Below are 19,126 nucleotides of genomic sequence, written 5' to 3'. Positions count from 1 at the left end.
ATGTGTATATATAGATATATGGGTCAATGACGTGACGCCTATATTTTCTGAAAAACAGATTTTTTTTCAATTCAAAAAAGGTTTAAATGGATAAGAAAATACCCTATATATGACCTACCTGTCCCACATATGGACTCACTTGAATTTTACAAAAAATACTAGTTATTTGGGATTTTGTTGTTGTTTTAAGTATCATGTCATGTGGTGCGACCGTCCGACCATGACTCTTGTTTTGAAAACTTTTTTTGAAATCACTCTAAATGTATTTAAATCAATCTTCTTCCCTATCTGGCATGATTTCCGAAGTATCTTGTAGTGTGTAAGATTGCAACACATTTGTATTTATATTTCCATCATAATATACATACAAAGTTTGACTGATTTTATGAAATATCATGTGGCGCGACCATTAAAAAACAACCATTTTTGTATAATACTGGAAAAATGTCAAGATGTTAAGGAAATTAATTTATTTTAATATGAATCATGGTTGCACCACATGACCTTTTTTAAGGATAGTGCCAATTCATATTGACAAAAAACTCTAAAAATTGACCTGTTGAACATCCTCATTCGTCATTGACCCATATATATATATATATATATATATATATATATATATATATATATATATATATATATATATATATATATATATATGTGTGTGTGTGTGTGTGTGTGTGTGTGTGTGTGTGTGTGTGTGTGTGTGTGTGTGTGTGTAAGTAGATATATACATAGATATAGAGCAGATGCAGTTAATAGAGACAGTATAGTGTAAATAAGTATATTCATATAAATATTTATATGGGCATGTGTGTACAAATATATAGAAATATTCAACTATGTGTATGTATGTATAGGTATGTGTGTGAGTATAATTACAGTATGTAATAATAATAATAATACTGTTATTTAGCAGTTTGTGAGTATTTATAAATACGGGTTCAATGATTAGTGAATAGGGGTAGGATTAAATAAGTTTACACTTCTTCCTACTCCTTTTTTGCACATGTAAATTAAGATATCAATTGTTAAAGGATGAAATTCTTTGTTCTGTTTTGTTTTCTTAAACTTCTCTTGAAGTGTTGTTTTTTACATTTACAAAAATAAAATAAATAAAATCAAATCAAATCCTCTTTGGTCTTCCTCTGGGCCTCCTGCCTGGCAGTTCATAACTCAGCATCCTTCTACCAATATATTCACTATCTCTCCTCTGGACATGTCCGAACCATCTCAGTCTGGCCTCCCTGACTTTATCTCCAAAGCCTCTAACGTGCTGTCCCTCTGATGGACTTATTCCTGATCGTATCCAATCATGTCACTCCCATAGAGAACCTCAGCATCTTCATTTCTGGTACCTCCAGCTCTACCTTCTGTCTTTTCCTCAGTGACACTGTCTCTAGACAAAACATGAGCTACTGCTACTAATGATTTAATTGTACTACGTCTTGCTACCAGTGGCGCTATACGATTGAGTTTTAAATAGGAGAGTAAAAAAACCTTCGCTTACAGTACAAGGACTAGGGGGTCAGAGATAAATTCCCCCACCCACCCTCTATTTCACCGCTTTGAGATGCTAAGACTGGCTGAGCCAAACGATTATCATAATGCTTGTCTTATGTTTCAAATTGTCAACAGGCCAATCTCCAGTCCTCAGCACACGTACCAAACAAGAATCAAACCACTCATATTAGGGAAATGTCGCAGACATGTGCGCGCCAGTATGAGTGTTGTTTGCAGGGGGCCGCAGATTTGGAATAGGATTGATGATGGCCTCAAGGTGTTGCGTTCTATCTCCAAATTTAAAAGACAACTAAAAAATAATCGTTTACTAACCTATATATAATTTAAAATGCTTCTTCATGGACTGCTGGGATGTATGTGTGTGACTGTATGTGTATGTAATGTTAAGTATGTATGTTAAGTGTTTTTTGTGTACTTGTATGCATTTATCCATCACCATCTCTTTACGGATGGTAACTGCTTATACCATTGACTGTACCACTACCCTTATATGAACTATGGGCCCCCACCTATAAGCTTTCCTAGCTTCCTTGGGGGACCCATTCACTCTACCCGTTTAATTCAATTGTATTATTATAATTATTATTCTGGAATTGTGAATAAACTCAAACTCAAACTCAATAGAGATACGTTACACACTCCAATCTTGTTTTATTGTTCAGCATACATTTTCATTGCTTCAGTCAGCACAAAAGAAAAGACAATTGACAGAAACCTAAAATACAAATAAATATTTCTTTTTCGGACAGGTAGATACTATCATGAAATGAGGAAATATTTCTGTAATTTTGATTCATCCAGCCATCAAAAAGATTAGCTAAAATGGATTTACTAAACCTTTTTTATTCACACATTTACATCCATGTACATGTTTCAAGTAATTTCAGGAAAATAAATGTACAGAAACGTGGGGTGCCATTCAACCTTTGAGCAATGACAAACTTATTCATCGAGAAAAAAAACTAAACTAATTGATGTTTATTACTTATAGTTATTGTATATCAGAGTATTCACAGCTAATCTGCAAAAAAAGGGGTAGTCAATCAACATTTATACAGTACTTCTGTTAGATGTTGGGATCCAAAAAGACAGTCTATGCAGTCATCATCCTGTGCATCCGTTTGTCAAAGGATGTTCAGTCCCCCTCTGCTCCAGTCAGCATCAAGCACTATTCTCCAGCAGAGCCTCAAAGTCTGGGGAGCAAACCATTTTGTGTTTGATGTTTCCCAATACAGTCAAGTTGCCTGTTTTCTCCTCTGTAGTTATCGAGACTAGCTCCTGAAAAGCGAGGGATGGTGAAGAAAAAAGAAAAGCATGTCAGAAAGCTTTGTATAAACAAGATGATAATACATGCAAGGCAGATATTTGTCGACAAACGGTTGGGATCCAATCAGATATAGAGTGTTATCATACCTGCAGAAAAGAGCATGGTGTTCCCAGAGACACGTCAAGTGTGACTTGTCCTAGGATGAGCTGTACTCGACCAGACTTCCGCACAAGCATCTTCCCCACTAAACCCTCCCGGAGATCTTTCAGATTGCAACTGTTGTCTTCATCTTCCTCTTCCTGACAAAAATTAAATAAAAATAAAACTACTGTTCACCAATATGAGCCACACACTGTATCATTATGCACTGAAATTTAAACCTACCTGAGTCTCTGTCTTCAGAAGCACAGACTGTCCATCTGCTGACTGCACCTCTGTTTTAACTGGTTTGTGCTCTTTGGTTGGAGGCTGGCCGGGCAGCGAGTCAGGCAGCTGAATGAATAACAACTCCTCTCCTTTGCCAAGACTCCATCTCTGCAGCAGGTCAGGAAGAACTTCAGGTTCGGGGAGCGGAGGAGGTCTGTACATTAACTCAGTCTTCTTTATTTCTACTTCCTCTGGCTCTTGTTTCACTAAAGACAAGGTAATATATAGTATTAGAAAACGACAGCATATAATTTTCTGCTTTGATCAGCTATGTGGAACTGGAAACTTAAGAGAATGAGTTGTACATTTACCCTTAAGTGGAGGCTCAATGGGCTCACTATCCTCCTCTTTCTTCTCAAATTTAACATCAGTGTTATTAAATTCCTCCGTGAATCCCCATCCCGACACAGCAAGGGGAAGCTGGACAGGGCAGCTTCTCTGCTCACTTTTCAGGAAAGGGTCATCGATAAACTGCAATAGGAAATAGGAGACATGAGTGATGGTTGAAAATTAACAATAAACATACCTGAAACTGACTGAAGAAAAGGGGCTCACGTTGTCCCGCTCCAGCTTGCGCAGAATCTCTTTGGTCTCCTCTTCAGTCTCCCTCTTCTCCTTCTTAATGTTTATGATGGGTGACGGTCCCATGCTTGGAGCATCTCTCTCACCTTCATAGCCACCTATGTGTGATGAAAGGATTCATTTTATCTAGGTTAAGACCTATATGCATACATTAAACTTCAAGGAGAGGTGTTAAAATAATCCAACTGGCCTCCCACCTCTCCTCTTCATCATCATCTCTGCAGGCCCCTGCTCAAAGATGGAGTGGGACTGGATGACCTCTCCGCGACCTCGTCCCCTGCCTCTCTCTCTTGGGCCACGACCTCGATCTCCATCCTTCCGCTCTCGCCTGTGTCCACTTTCAACTTTAGTTCTGTCGCAAAAGAAGCAGATCATCAACAGCAATCAAATAAACAGCTAAATACGTGGCTTTAGATGTTTCTCTTTTAACAAAGGAATTATGAACTTACTCTTCTTTAACTTTTCGTCCAATAATGTTGGGGGTAAATGTTTTCTAAAAACCAAAACAAAGAAACATATTAGAGATAATACAATAATTGCAATACACATATAGGTCTGGGAGTCACTTGTACACATTATTTTATTATTGATGCAAACTTATTGTAATATTGTATCATAGCAAGTTGCAAACTTAGCTGAAGCCAATACTACTGTGTGGGAACACTTTTTTTTTTTAATGAAGTACTCAAATGCCCTGCCAAAACTTTTCTTCCAGAGAGAAATCATCATTCAGTCATATGTTCAGATAGCCTGTCTCACCTAACATAGAGTATACAAATACTAAGTAACACTGAATTACTTTCTTGACTCCTCCCAGGGTGAGGTCTCTTGATCGCATTGAGGGGAGACGGCCAGGAGAGATACCAGCTGAAGGTCGACGGCCCGTCAGCAGTCCTGCGTTACCGCTCCCCCCAGGGGTTGGTGTGCGCTGACCGCCAGGTTGACCGGAGTCCGCCATCCTGAACTCTGGCAAAAAAGGAGATCAAATTTGCTGGAGTGACTGACAAATAAAATGATGACTTTTACAAACTCTCATCCATATGTAATGTTTATTACTAGATGTGGTTTTATAGACCAATACAACACAACTGTTTTAGACTGTCCTTTTTCCAAAATCATAGTCACTAGCACTGCATTGTTGCAAGATGTGCAATATCTGTCTACCTCATAAACATCCTACCTGCTTTTTCTTTTGCATTGTTTCTGTTTCTTTCTCGTACTGCACTACCTTTATTTTAATTCCAATGTATATACCGTTTATATTTTTTAATTATATATTTTTCACTTTTTTTTTACCCTTTCGCTGCATGTGTGCTGCACAAAGCGAATTTCCCCACTGAGGGAGGAATAAAGGACAATCTAATCTAATCTAATTGTTGTGGCATCTGCTGTATATTCACCTCTAAATTGGTGGTGGTGGTGGTGGGTGTTTATAAAACATCTTATGCAATCAAATGTTCTAGCCAATTACAGTATCTTTGAGAAGTTCCCAACTGCACCTTTAACTATGACAGAATTAGATTATTTTCAATTGACTGTTAGCTGAACTGTAGGACATCTCTATGTAGTTCCTCCATGTTCCAGTACTACTGGTTCTCTGTGGTCTTTAAAGTGTCTTTAATCTGCGTTACCAAAAGTGGGCCACCTTTCGGTTTATACGAAAATGTCTTGGGTTTTTTTGCTCGTCCTGTTTTTTCTTTCGTTTCTACAACGGAGTATTAGGGCCAAACTAAGACAAAAAAAATGGAAATTACGAGAATAAAGTCATAATATAATGAGAATAAAGTCGTAAAATTACGAGAATAAAGTGGTAATTTATGAGAATAAAATCGTAATATTACAAGAATAAAGTGGTAATTTATGAGAATAAAGTCGTAATATTACAAGAATAAAGTGGTTATTTATGAGAATAAAGTGGTAATTTATGAGAATAAAGTGATAATTTATGAGAATAAAGTGATAATTTATGAGAATAAAGTGATAATTTATGAGAATAAAGTCGTAATATTACGAGAATAAAGTCGTAATTTTACGAGAATAAAGTCGTAATTTATGAGGATAAAGTGTTAATTTATGAGAACTCTAACAGGAAGAGCATCTTCTCCCTGTGTTAAAATTAGGAATATTAAGCATCTTGTGAAGTTATATTTATAATATATTTAATATTACGACTTTATTCTCGTAATATTACTACTTTATTCTCGCAACATTATGACTTTATTCTCATATTATTATGACCAAATCCTCCTCTGTCTGTTGTGACCCACCTGCCTGCTGTGCTGTTGCCGTCCCTGACCCACCAGTCTGGCCCTCGGCAGGAGGGTCCCCCCTGATGAGCCTGGTCCTGCTCAAGGTTTCTTCCCTCCTAAAGGGGAGTTTTTCCTTGCCACTGTTTGGCTTAAGGTTTTTCTCCCACTAGGGGAGTTTTTACCTGCCATTGTTTATGTAATAACTGCTCGGGGGTCATGTTCTGGGTATGGGTCTCTGTAAAGCGTCTAGAGACAACTCTGTTGTATTAGACGCTATATAAATAAAATTGAATTGAATTGAATTGAATTGATTCCAGACTGGTTGGATCTCGAGCGCCCTCTTCTGGCTCGGGCAAGAATCTGCCTGTTAAGCTTGTTGACAAGCAGCCTCTGATAATGCTCGCTGTGTCCAACCATTCATTCATTATCCTCCCAACCCCTGGAAAAAAACACTAGATTTAAGTCTAACTTACTCCTCACGTGTAAAAAAAATTAAAATGATTAAAATGCAAACTAATTACATGTAAACCTACCTGAGCTTGAATTCTATAAGAAAAACCACAACTAAATGCATTGCGGCGTTTGGATTTCTGTTCCTTTCTGTAAGGAAACTATTATTATTTCCGCAGAATTGTGGCCGAGAACTGCGTCGCAAATGTTACTTTTAGGTTTTTACAATTAATCACGTTTGTTCAAAAGGCTGCGACACTTCGCTGACACGTGTCCAAATTACAACAATAAAACAAAAATATAGTAGGCTATATATATATACCAATATTTAACGCTCGCACGAGTAACGTCTGTTGTCGGCTCTTCCAGATACTTACCTTACTCGGAAGTCGTTTGTGGATATTAATTCACAACTTTAAAGTCAAAACATACTACAGCATGTTAACGTTGCTATGTGCGCCACGCCATGACACTTCCGCCTTCCTCCGAGTCCAGTAGTCACGTGATTCGAGCCTGCGCACAAAGCACCGCATCTTCGTGTACTGTGCAACATCCATGGCAGTAGCACAATAGAGATTTGTGGTGGAAACATGACATAGCTATTGAGCCATAAAAAACATAAAAGTTGAACTTTAAATAAAAATTAGATGCTCATCTTTATATACATACATATACAGGAAATTACAGTTTTCTTATTATAGTTATAGTTATTATAACTATAACGTATTATAGTGTGCATATATATGCACACTGTGCATATATATTAAATTAACGTTTCTTTGGTAAAACATCTATTTATACATAAATGTGATGGTGACTGTATGCTGATGTGGCAATTACCACCGTTGCCTTGCAGCAGGAGGCTTCCTCATGTTCAAATCTCTGCTGCTGTGAAAATGTATGGCTTCTTTTCACAGTCTAGATTTATCTCTGAAATAATTTGAAGTAATCAATTTCATCGTGATGTTATCAGTGTTTCATATGTTGTGGAGGAATTTTTGTCTTTTTGATACCTCAGTTTATGACGATTTATTCATTAATGTACAGCTTTCTTAAGGTCCCACCACAGCATTTCAAACAGTTTGAGATCTTGACTTGGACTCGGCTATGGCAACACCTTCCAGTCCACTATTTTCTTTTTCATTGAGTTTTAGATTTGCTGGTGTATCTGGGATCATAGTCCCATTGGTTGACCCAGTTTCACAGAAGTGTTATCTGCTGGACTGATCACTTAATATTTGATAATTGGATAACTGAATAGTTTGATTTACAGAGGAGTTCATGGCTGACTCAATGGCTGCAATCTTCCCCGAAACATCTCCCCTCCACTAACACCACTAAGGTTCTCAGTTGACACGGGGTGTTTGTACTGATATGATGTGTTTGGTATTCATCAACCGTCCACTTTTGAGGAGATTGGCAGCTGTAGTTTGTCAACAAGAGTTTCTGACATCACCATTGGGGCAGGATTCTTCTTTTTTAACACAAACAACTGGCTCTTACCTATAACAAAAAGACTGCAGTATCTCTGGAGCAGCGAGTGTTACTTAGCCAGCATGACATGCCATGACTAATGATGGATGATTGCAGTTTAATTACACTCTCAGGGTGTCACTTCTCTGAGGCTGGTCGGAAATAAATGACGCTTTCAATTCTACGCTTCTGTGGAATTAAAGTCATATATCATAGTCATTTTTCAAATACAAATAATACATGTTTGTGAAAGGACTGTAGTCTCATTGTGAGTTTATGCTATTATTATCTCTCTATACACATATCTGTTGTTTTAGCTGCGGATTATTCCTGTAATCCGGAAAGGGTGTCTTTTGTCTCTGATATAATCAGAAATTAAGTTATCCCATGAGGTTGAACTAGAAAAAAAAATCAATTTCTGAAAATTAATGGCATGGAAATCTGCTTACTGTAGACTTACATTGTGGCATCCCTTGTAACCGGATAGGCTGGGGGTAGAAACCCCATCGAGTTTGTCCATATGGCAGAACAGTTGGCACATGTATATTTTTGAGGTCTTGATGGTTTTCTATGTGATTTACTAGGACATCACTCAGGGCTTAATCCTTCTGAATGTTCCAGTGAACCATGTAAAAATGGTCATATGGTCCTTTACACTTCCAGTGTCCATCCTACCCCCACATCTGAGAGTTGATATTTATGCATGTAGCTAAGTGTTCAGACTACATTGGAGCGCGTGAGGATTTTGTGCTTCAGGGCAGATTTACTGCCAAGTGATGTGTTGTGTATGGCTGGCTGGCGAAAGCATGATGCTTATAAGGTCGACTGCGTATCCCACTGTAGTCACACTGGAGTTGGACGATTTCCATTCCCTCCCTTTTATAAGGATTCTTTGGGGGGGGGGGTTTCATCCTGTGTCTGCACAGGAATCAAGTAAACATCATGCAGCGCTTAGAGCAAAAATTAGTTTGGGAGGAGGGGAGGGAGAGAGGGGGAGGTGGGGGTTAGTCTGTTTGTGTGACACAGAAAGTGAGAGAGATATAGTCGGGAAGAGCAGGAAGAGAGGAGTCCTTGTGTTCATTTCACCTCCTAATCAGTTTTCCTGAGGGATTCATCATTGACAGCATCCATTTTTTCTTCAGGGATTCATCAGCACCAGCACCAGAAGCGGCAAGCAGAAAGCAAAATAAGAAGATATAGAAGTTCAACCTGGCTACGTTCTCCTCCCATCAGATATCCAAGCCTCATACAGGTAAGTATCTCTCTGGAATTACATTGCTTATTGATGCTTAAAGTACCCAGGCAAAAACCCCACTGTGTTGTACTATGTTTGCATCTTTGAAGTTAGAGACCACATTTTTTATTCTATTCTATTGCTCTATATCTGCATCTCTCAAGATATGTTAGACAAGAAATTAGATGAAAAAAGTGAGGTATGGTGACAATGGATAAGTTCTATTTGTATGCTATTGCGTTGATGGGCATATGTTTATGTGATGACATGTGTTTTGGTTTGGTTGGCAACTTTGGATATGCATTACATCCCATACATCCCATACATGTTCACCATTTCCGTTTCATTCCATTTTGTGCAATACTGGGCATATCTTTATGGAGCTGCATTGACTGGTTCATGAAATGAGATCAGAGCTTCATACTGTAATCACACATCTGTAATAGCTCGTTTGATGAACTTCACCTAACATACAGTATCACAGTTTCTGGCTCACGTTTTACAAACGTCACCTGAGAAATGTCTGCCATTTCCTGCTCTTTATCACGCGTGCAACAAACATCAAAACATAAATCAATTCTCCCTGGAAGAGAATGTTGTTTTTTTTTTCTTTTTTATCAAAGCGCTGTTTACCGTGTCCTATTTCATATGCATGGTTGCAACATAGCAGCAGCATCTTTGTGTACTTTGCTTTTCAGTTATGGATAAGGATTACAACCCAGTCATTAGCCACTGAATATATGCATGTGTGGATGAATTATGCTTTATGATGTGAATGTTCATCTTAATAATCATTTAGATCCTGCTGCCTTAACTGGAGTGACTGGCTGTCAAAATATCTGAATGGAGATGACTGGCTCCCATTTCTTCTTTCAGACTAATTTAAAAACGAGGGCAGTGGAATTAAGGGAATAGTACAGAAACCTGTATTTAAACTGGGTTCACATGTATTCGATCCAAAAGGGGTGCAAATGCAGAGGCGTGGTGGATTGATGACTTATCCTGTGAGAATTGCCTCTTGCCCCAGTTTTTTATCGTTAAAAAAAAGCAAAAAAAAGCACCATGATTAGAAATGAGATCAGCAGCTGGAAAACAGACGCATGGAGACACACGTGCCTGATACAAGCGTTCTCTCTCCCCCTGCACTGTCGCCGTGTGAATGAGCTACCTCCCAAATTTCACAGTTCACAAGCTTTAATGAGCCGATGCAGCCTGTCCATCATCTAGACTGCAGGGCACCCTAGTAGACCCAGTGGTCACACAGCGACTCTGCTGTGCACCTGACATTTATACAATCACACGGAAAAAGGAAAAAAGAAAAAAGAAAGAAGAAAGAGCACGTTATTTTTAGCCCTGTCTGTGATCTTGCATGTTTTCTGTGAGGGTGCTTTCAGTAACAGAAATTTATGCTGCTTTGGTGGGGAGAAAATGCTTCAGTAAGCTACACTGGAGGACATGATTGTTAAAAAAAAACTACAGATGGATGAAAAGTATGGACAAAAATACGTCTTGAGGGAGAAACGTGGACCCTTGTGCTAATGTTCAAGAGACTTCCCATCAGATAAAAGGCGAGAGGGTGACAGGTAATGAAACAAACACAGGCTAAGGAGAAGATTGCCCCCGGCCTGGTGCTCAAGGCTGCACGTAGTCACCTGAATGAAATTGCTGATAACCAACCAAGGAGATGTGATCGTACATCACCTGCTGCTGCTGCTGATGTTTAAACTTGCCTAATTCTGTCAGGGGAAAAAACTGCTGTCTGAAGCTAGACTGTAAAATTCACTGGCTCTGCTCTTCTTCTTTCCTTTTAACAAGTTTCCTTTAGTTTTAGTTGTCGCTGACAGGTGCAGATATGTGTTTTGTCCTGTGATTCGTTAGAATCATAGGAGAAAATTGAGGGAGGCGGAGAAAATTGAGGGAGGCTGTACATGTGTGATTGCTGGGAGACTGCTGTAGATGGAAAATTATATGCACGGGAAAAACATAGGCCACTCACTCAGCTCGGAGCATGTGGAGTTGTGTAATGATGGGAGATGGCAGTTAAGGGCAAGAAAAGGGAGATGGAGGGGAAAAAAAGGAGGAAGACAGCGAATCAAATGCAGGCACAATTATCCCTGAATTAGAGGTTAATTTGACTGAGATGTGGTCATCCATGGTGTTTTCAGTTTCAGGACAGAATGTCCACATGCCCAGCTCTGGCACTGCTATGGACCTTCGATACACTGTAATCGGACTATTAACTTTTATGTCTATTTCATATGACAGATGACAGAAATGGACGCCCCTCTTTCAACTCCCTGCAGTATCCAAATCTGTGAAGTGACATGCGATTCCTTCCGCATCATGTGGGATATGACCCCCGAGGACACGGCCAGAGCCACGCACTTCTTCATCGACCTGAGCCGCAAAGAGAGCAGGAACCCCAACCGCTTCAAACACAGGGTCTGAAACTGCAGCATGATGTCACACACCATCCTCTGCCTTGTACTGTACTGTCTTTAGCACATTCACAATGCTCATTTTTCAGAAAATGTTTGGGCAAAGAAATGTTGTGTGAGAGAGAGTGGGGGAAAAAAAGCATCTAATTGAACTTTGATCAACAGAAATACCTGATTACTACAGGATATTTGGCTTTAGTCTAAACCAGCAGTGGTCGTGCCCTTTCAGTCACTTCTAATACAGGCGAAAAGGAAAATGCGCGCAGTCAACAGCTTCAGGCCAGTGACTCACTTGCACATTGTTTCTTTTTAAACCGGACAAAAGCTGCCAAATTCAAATTCAGCACACACCAGCGTGTAAATGAACTACTTCTAATGCACATGATTTAGTTCACAAATTAAACAATGACCTTTAAACAATTAAACTCACATTAAAAAAAAAACTACTTCCAAGAGACACAAGGAACAATCATTGGTTTTCCTTTTTAAATTAATTAAATTGTCAAGTTCTAACAATGTCAAGCTTATTTTTTGCAGTATTGAATTTTACTGCCAGCGGCTTTCCCTCTGGTGACTCTGGATCCGCATGTCTACATCATGTACAACATATATATTTACTACCAGTAATAAACACACACATACCGTGTATTTATTATGTTAGCGGCATGACCTTGAGAACAAACTGCATTTCATTCAACCCCGGCTTTACTGGTCATCATTCACTTACCAACTATTACCATTCTGGCAAAGTAAACTGATATTGTGACCATGCAGCAAACTGTACCTGCTTCACTTTTATAAGCAAAGACTTTTAAATGTGTCATTGTGAAAATAGACTTAAATTTTCAGGAGTTTTTTCTAAATTATTTAATTACATTTGGCTTTATTTTGTTAGGTTTCTTGACGGTTCAAAAGAATATTCAAAATCAAGAAAAGCATGACCCGTCATTATGGTTTACTTGTTTTTTTATCGGTTTTAATGCTTATGTTTCTAGAATATCATCTTTCTCATCTGGTTTCCATAATTTTCCTCCTCCTTTTTATTAGTAATGCTTTTACACAAAAGCTGTTAGTATTGGAATAAGCCCAGCATTTATATTCTTTCTTCCCCGCTCATGCAAAACACTAACAGTAATTAAGGCTTATTGTTGCCGACTGCATTCAGAAGCTGAAAAAGGGCTTTTAAAGTCAAGGAGAGGATGAGACGAAGTGAGCTCTTCCTGAAATGGGATGCTGTTCTTTCTCATGTATCTACATAGAGTGGCACAAACAAACTTGCTTTGGAGATGTTGCCATGGATATATGAGCCTCTGAGTCTGTAGTAATTAGCCGTGCTTCTCAGAGACCTTGATCAAAACAAAGCCGAGGATTTGATTAGATGTATCCTAGTTACAGCAGCCAGGGCTTTAATGTAACACTGATAAGGTAAAGTTCATGGAGGAAAGTGCATGACTGAAAAAGTGCATTTACATGATCCCGCCTTTGAAGTGTAAATTAAACACACACCAGTCTGTGACAGCCTTGTGTCTAAACCCCACATGTCACTTCTCTCACGCTTTCTCCTCCAGGATGTGCCGACCAAGCTGGTGGCCAAGGCCGTGCCTCTCCCTATGGCAGTCAGGGGGCACTGGTTCCTCAGCCCACGGACGGAGTACTGCGTTGCTGTTCAAACTGCTGTCCGACAGCCAGACGGTGACTACCTGGTGTCAGAGTGGAGCCCGGTGGTGGAATTCTGCACTGGGGGTAAGATCTACCACATAATCTAGCTAGATTAACAGAAAATAAAACAACAACAACAGAGGCCCTGTCCCAATACTATCACTACCCCTAGTTTTCATCCCTACCCCTAAATTTTGCGTGTTCCCGTTAGGGTAGTGGTGTCCCAATTCCTCTTTCCACCTAGGGGTAGTGACGAAAACTAGTGTAGTGGCTATGAATCTATCCCTACGGATTGAGGGATTTCCGATGCTCACTAGTTTGATCTAGGGACAGAAACATTTCCCAGAATGCTTTTCGTCATCATTTGCGGACTGAATTAAAAAAAAAAAAAAACATGGCGGACATTTCACATTTCTTATTTTTTAGTGAATAAAATCAATATTCTGAGTTAGTTTATGCATAAAAATGCGTTTTGATTAAATTTCTAGCGAGAAATATATATTTTACTTTCATAATATTCACTCAGTGAATGTACATAATCACTCGTTTGCCCGTTTGCCGAAGATCACGCCAGAATAAAGGCTGATTTATGGTTCCGCGTTACACCAACGCAGAGCCTACGGCATAGGTTACGTTACGCCATAGGCTCTGCGTCGATTTAACGCGGAACCATAAATCAGCTCCCGAGCCGGCAGGCAGAAATCTCTAAATTTTCGGAGCAAATTTCTTAACAGGCGTAGCTACAGCTGTTAGATTTCATCTATTAAACCAACATTTATCTTCCTAAATGATTTATTTCAGCCAGCGGTAATTCTCAACAGAGCTGCAGGTTTCTCCCCCGGGACGGCGGCGCAGGGCGATCACGTCTGTACTCCGGCTGCTGCTGCTTCGAGCCGGCGGCTCTCACCATCTCCGAAAACATCGGGTCAAATTTCTTAACAGGCGTTATTTGGATAAACTGAGCCCAGGTTGGGGATCTTAACGGTTACTTTTACGCCTGAAAAAATATTAAAACTTAATAAAGTGGCATATTAATAGCGCTACAGCTGAAATTAAAACAGCTTTTGGCTCTCAGCTTCCTTATTAGTGGTGGTGCTGAAAAGTAGGAGTAGTGGGTGTATTGGGACAGGCCCCAGGGAAGATTTCTTTTTTAGGGGTAGTGGTAGTGAGGGAGGGCTAATGGTAGAAAGTAGGGCTAGTGAAGAAAAGTAGGGGGTGTATTGGGATTGGGCCAAAGAGTGCAGTGCATAGAGGTGGTGAGCAACAATAAAACATATTCTGAGCACCTGGTAGAGATGCTGACCTTCTGGTCTGATTTTACAGACTACGCCATGGAACACCTCCAGCAGCTTCTGGACAAGGCCAAAGAGTCTGCGGGGAGGTTGCTGAAATTCTCTGTGTTCTACCGTAACCAGCACCCAGAGTACTTTGACTATGTCAGGTCAGCGCAGATATCCTTCTCTTTATTGTATCAAAGCCATGTTCACAGCAATTACCGTATGTTCTGGACTATAAGCCGCACCGGCATACAAGCCGCATCCGCTCTATTTAAAAAAAAAAGATATGCAAGCTGCAGATATTTATGTTGTTAGATTAGATATTTACTACATGTACAGAACGATTTTGAACTGTAAATGATCTACATGTTTGTACCTAAATAGATCCTTTCCTACACTGCAAAAACTCAAAATCTTAACAAGAATATTTGTCTTATTTTTAGTCAAAAAAAATCTCATTACACTTAAAACAAGACTCTTCACTGGAAAAAACAACAATTTTCACCTGTTTCAAGTAGATTTTCATTTAAAATAAGTAGAAAAATCTGCCAGTGGAACAACATTTTTTTGTTTGTAATGAGAAGATAAATCTTGTCCCACTGGCAGATTTTTCTACTTATTTCAAGTGAAAATTTACTTGAAACAGGTGAAAATTGTCAAATAACAAGTTTTTTTTCTGGTAATGACTCTTGTTTTAAGTGTAATGAGATTTTTTTGACAAAAAATGAGACATTTTAACTAGAAATAAGACAAATATTCCTGGTAAGATTTTGAGTTTTTGCAGTGTAACAGTGTCTTTTAACACGGCAGCAACTTTGCTGATTAAAACGGGACAGAACCAAGAGAAAATAACCGGTATTTATTTATCTATTTATCTGTTTGAAATCTGCTTCTACCTACTTCTATCTGCTAAAGAAGAAGTAGCGTATTCTTCTTTGCATTTATTTTGTCTTAGTTTTGATTCTAATTCCGGTTAGAGCGCCCCGAGCGGTGGAAAATCCACAGAATAGCCGCACCTTTGTATAAGCTGCACGGTTGAAAACCTATGAAAAAAGTAGCGGCTTATAGTCCAGAAAATACGGTAAGTGCTTTCCTTTTTTTTTGTATCCTGAATCAGGAGAGAAAGTGAAGGACTGATGCGTCCAGCTCTAAAAGACAGCAGTGGGAGTCACGGCTCTCCCATCAACGGCAAGCTGCATGGAGTCTTCTTCAGCTGCAACACAGAGTTCGATACGGGACTCCCACCAAAGGACTCCCCGTATGGGCCTCTCCGATTTCAGATCCCCGCTGGACAACTGCTGAACCCCAACATCAGCCTGTATTTTGCAGACTTCTACTGTATGTACACGGCCTATCACTATGTAGTGCTGGTGCTGGCCCCTGTTGGCACAGAGGGAGACGGGAGCCTTTTGTCGCTCCCGTCTGCCAATGCTGGACTTGACCTCCAACCCCTTTCTGACATACGCTGCCCCTCAGATTCAGGGGGAGGAACCTTCGTATTGCCACGCCAGTGACGTGATCCTGGAGGTGCTTTTCACGGAGCCGGTTCCTTTGGATCAGGGCAGCGTGGAGCAGATCAGCGGGCACCACCAGCTCATGAGTCTGACCACAGCCGACGCCAAAAAAGACCCGAGCTGCAAAGTGTGCAACATTAGCGTGGGGCGCTGAGGGCAGTGGAGGGCGGAGGGCAGTGCTGATGTGGGACAGAGTACTGTGGAGTCTGTAGTGCAGACAGAACAAGACAACGAAACAGTTGACTGTATCATGTTTAGATCAGTGGAGAGAGAGAGGGGGACACCTCTTGGGCTGCGGCATAGCTGCTCTCCACCCTCCCTCTTCACTCGACTATAATAGTGTTTTAAATAGCAAGCCTTGACAATGCGTACCCCAGAGCGCCATAGTAGTCGGAAAAGCGGTGATGCTCAAACATGACTTCATTGCAAAAGATGAAATTAAAAGACATTAGGATTTAGACTTCAAGAGTTCATGAGTGCTCTCTTCAGGTATCTTAATGAGGTTCTCTCTACAATTAACCCCATTTCTGATGTCTTTTTTTTCCTTTTGCTGCACTGTGAGTTTGATGTGACTGTAAAAAGAAAAAAAATATTTTTGCACGTCTTGTGATTCTCACTCTGTAAAGCCAGATGTTTCCTATAACATACTAAACTACTGATACCGATACTGAGCTAAGATTAGCTTCTCTCCTGCTATGGGGCTTCGGCACGTCCCTTAGCCCAGTAATCCTTGACCTTTGAGGGAATACTCTCACTGCCCTTGGTGAAAGGAATCCCTCTTCCTTTGTGCACAGAAATAATTCCGACAGCTCAGACTGGCCAAAGCGTGCGTCACGACACCAGAGCTGAAGAACTGCAGCAGCAGAAAAAAATGCAACTAGAAGAGAAAACTGAATGTCACAAAGATTTTTATTTAAACAACGCAGTTACTGAATCTGAAAGCCAACAAATTAAATAACCACTTTTAGAGTGCAATTCAAATGTATTAAAATTATCCATTGCTGTTGTAGTTTGCATGATGAAAATAGTAATCATTTGTAGGTTGAGTTATTCATGCCCTTTCGCTTAGAGTCTTCCCGTGGCAGAGATGTGAGTTCACACATACTGTAATGCTGTAATTCTTTCCGTTGTTATTGTCCCAAAAAGGCTCATTATGGCCTTCAGGTAAATACATTAAACAAAACTCTATCCTTCTCTTGGCATCAAGCACTTTAGGAATGTCTATGTCAAATTCAAAGATGTCTGTCTGAGGTCCTCCGAAGCGTTTCTGCAGGTACGCGCAGGCCACATGTCTATAACTCTGCCACGAGTCAAAGGTTATGCGCACACGCACATCCTTCTGGAAGCTGATGTTCTTGACTCGGACGGTACCTTGGAGTACCTGTTCATTGACAGTGCAACTCTCCAGGATAACCATGCTCTCTGCCAGCTTGGCACGAAAGGCCTGGAAATTCAGAGAGGGCTGTGGGAAACCCAGTTTGAGTTTAGTTCCTGGGCAGTAGGTGCTGACTGTGCAGCTGTAGCTGTCCTCTATCATGCTTCCTAAATCCTGCAGCGTGGGCAGCAGATCCAGGTCACACTGCTCCTCTTGATCGGAAAATTCTCGCACAGCTGTCAGCGAGAATCCCACAGAGTCGGCGAAAACCACACGCTTATTCTTGATGGGGATTGCAAAATCGTCATAGTCGTCATCCAGGTCCTCTAATAAGTATGCGAAAGGATGATTCAGATAGGCTTCACTCAAGAAGTCGTCAGACAGCTGCTCTGAGACTGGAGGACGGATGCAAGGCCTCTGGGGCTTCAGGATGGGAACCCACACATGAGGACAGAGCTGTTTACTCTGGTTCAAGCACAGCCTGACTGCGATCTCCACAAGCCCAGCTGAGTGGGCCATTGACCCCAGGCCAGCAACCGGCAAGACACTTGCAAGAAATAAACAATGATTTCAGTAAGACAGATGTTAAACTTGTACATGGCGTAATCTACGACCTGCACTGAGGAATGCATTGCAAAATCACAGTGAATATGATTATTGGATTTAACTCACTCTGAAGATGAAGTGCAAAATGATTCGGCACATAGGATCTGATTTAACACACCCGTCAGACACTTACGCTGAACTGGACATCTCTATGCCGGTATACCGATGTTAAGAGACAGGAATGTTATCCTCGATGGCTGTTTGAAGTTCTGGAAAACAGAATAATTTATGTACCTCAGACTACATTTTAATACCTTTAAAATTTGTTGATTACTGCATGACTGCATGCAACATTCCAAATTCACAAAGGTGATATAGAGGTCAATATTTTCAAAGATCTTACAAACTCCAATGAGTGTCAAGTTGTCCCGTGCAGTTCCCCTCATTGCCCCAGCTGACAGGGATCTGGGACAATTTCCTATTTATACTAACCCAGTTCAGATATCATGTAGTATACTCCACCCATTTAACACTCTTGACCAGTGAGCTGAGTTTTGCAGTTTTGCCTTCTCTTACTGGTTTAGATGTGCCTGTAGTACTAATTCCATATCATTTAAATCATCAATGTGCTCCTTTTCAACTTTATCGCTCATAAAAAAACTAGGAATATTTATGTAAGCTTACATTTCTGAAGTATCACCTCAGACCTGCGCTAACCAGTGCTGGTGTGGTGGAGTAAGAGCTGTATGTAATTCCACTCTTCTTTCGTGCAAACATCTCAGTCATCCTGAGCTCTATTCTCAGAGCTGCCAGTAGGCACTGGTCCCACAGAGGCCTGGATCCAAGCCTATGCAGGCTGGCTCCCATCCTACGGGGATCGCTGTCCCGCAGTCCAACAGCATGTGTGTTGCTGAGGAAGACCAGCTTACAAACAAGTCAGGAGGTGAGTCATTCAGCCGAGGAAGATGCACGTATCGAGTTACATAGCACATTACAAATACATAGACTTGCGGACAAGAGCACTACATTCACTACATTCAATGCCACACAGGGAATTGAAGATACCAAAATGAATGAGATGTTTTTTTTCAAGCTCAGTTCATGTTAATAAA

The 19,126-nt window shown here is 40.3% G+C and overlaps 3 protein-coding genes across 3 annotated transcripts; 1 reads left to right on the top strand and 2 right to left on the bottom strand.

Moving 5' to 3' along the window:
- Positions 1-2,164: 2,164 nt before the first annotated feature.
- polr3d (polymerase (RNA) III (DNA directed) polypeptide D) lies at positions 2,165-6,995 on the bottom strand. Its single transcript, XM_061729932.1, has 9 exons — positions 6,876-6,995; positions 4,599-4,765; positions 4,249-4,292; positions 3,997-4,151; positions 3,773-3,897; positions 3,529-3,688; positions 3,176-3,423; positions 2,938-3,090; positions 2,165-2,802 (listed from the first exon to the last, which is right to left on the bottom strand). The coding sequence occupies exons 2-9, from the start codon at positions 4,755-4,757 to the stop codon at positions 2,686-2,688; spliced, it is 1,161 nt and encodes a 386-aa protein (XP_061585916.1). The 5' UTR covers positions 4,758-4,765; positions 6,876-6,995; the 3' UTR covers positions 2,165-2,685.
- Positions 6,996-8,987: 1,992 nt separating this feature from the next.
- LOC133450331 (phytanoyl-CoA hydroxylase-interacting protein) lies at positions 8,988-17,432 on the top strand. Its single transcript, XM_061728862.1, is given in 6 exon segments — positions 8,988-9,223; positions 11,471-11,647; positions 13,212-13,386; positions 14,626-14,743; positions 15,697-15,982; positions 15,984-17,432. Coding segments are annotated over 5 exon segments (1,020 nt in total). The 5' UTR covers positions 8,988-9,223; the 3' UTR covers positions 16,248-17,432.
- Positions 16,985-18,439, bottom strand: ppp1r3c2b (protein phosphatase 1 regulatory subunit 3C2, duplicate b). The gene is made up of 2 exons (XM_061728863.1): positions 18,208-18,439; positions 16,985-18,015 (listed from the first exon to the last, which is right to left on the bottom strand). The coding sequence occupies exons 1-2, from the start codon at positions 18,219-18,221 to the stop codon at positions 17,145-17,147; spliced, it is 885 nt and encodes a 294-aa protein (XP_061584847.1). The 5' UTR covers positions 18,222-18,439; the 3' UTR covers positions 16,985-17,144.
- Between the last annotated feature and the right edge of the window lie 687 nt (positions 18,440-19,126).

This window comes from Cololabis saira, chromosome 9 (genome assembly GCF_033807715.1).
Source record: "Cololabis saira isolate AMF1-May2022 chromosome 9, fColSai1.1, whole genome shotgun sequence".
Lineage (NCBI taxonomy): Eukaryota > Metazoa > Chordata > Actinopteri > Beloniformes > Belonidae > Cololabis > Cololabis saira.
The sequence above is the reverse complement of the archived record's forward strand: the minus strand, read 5'-3'. Positions and strand labels throughout refer to the sequence as shown.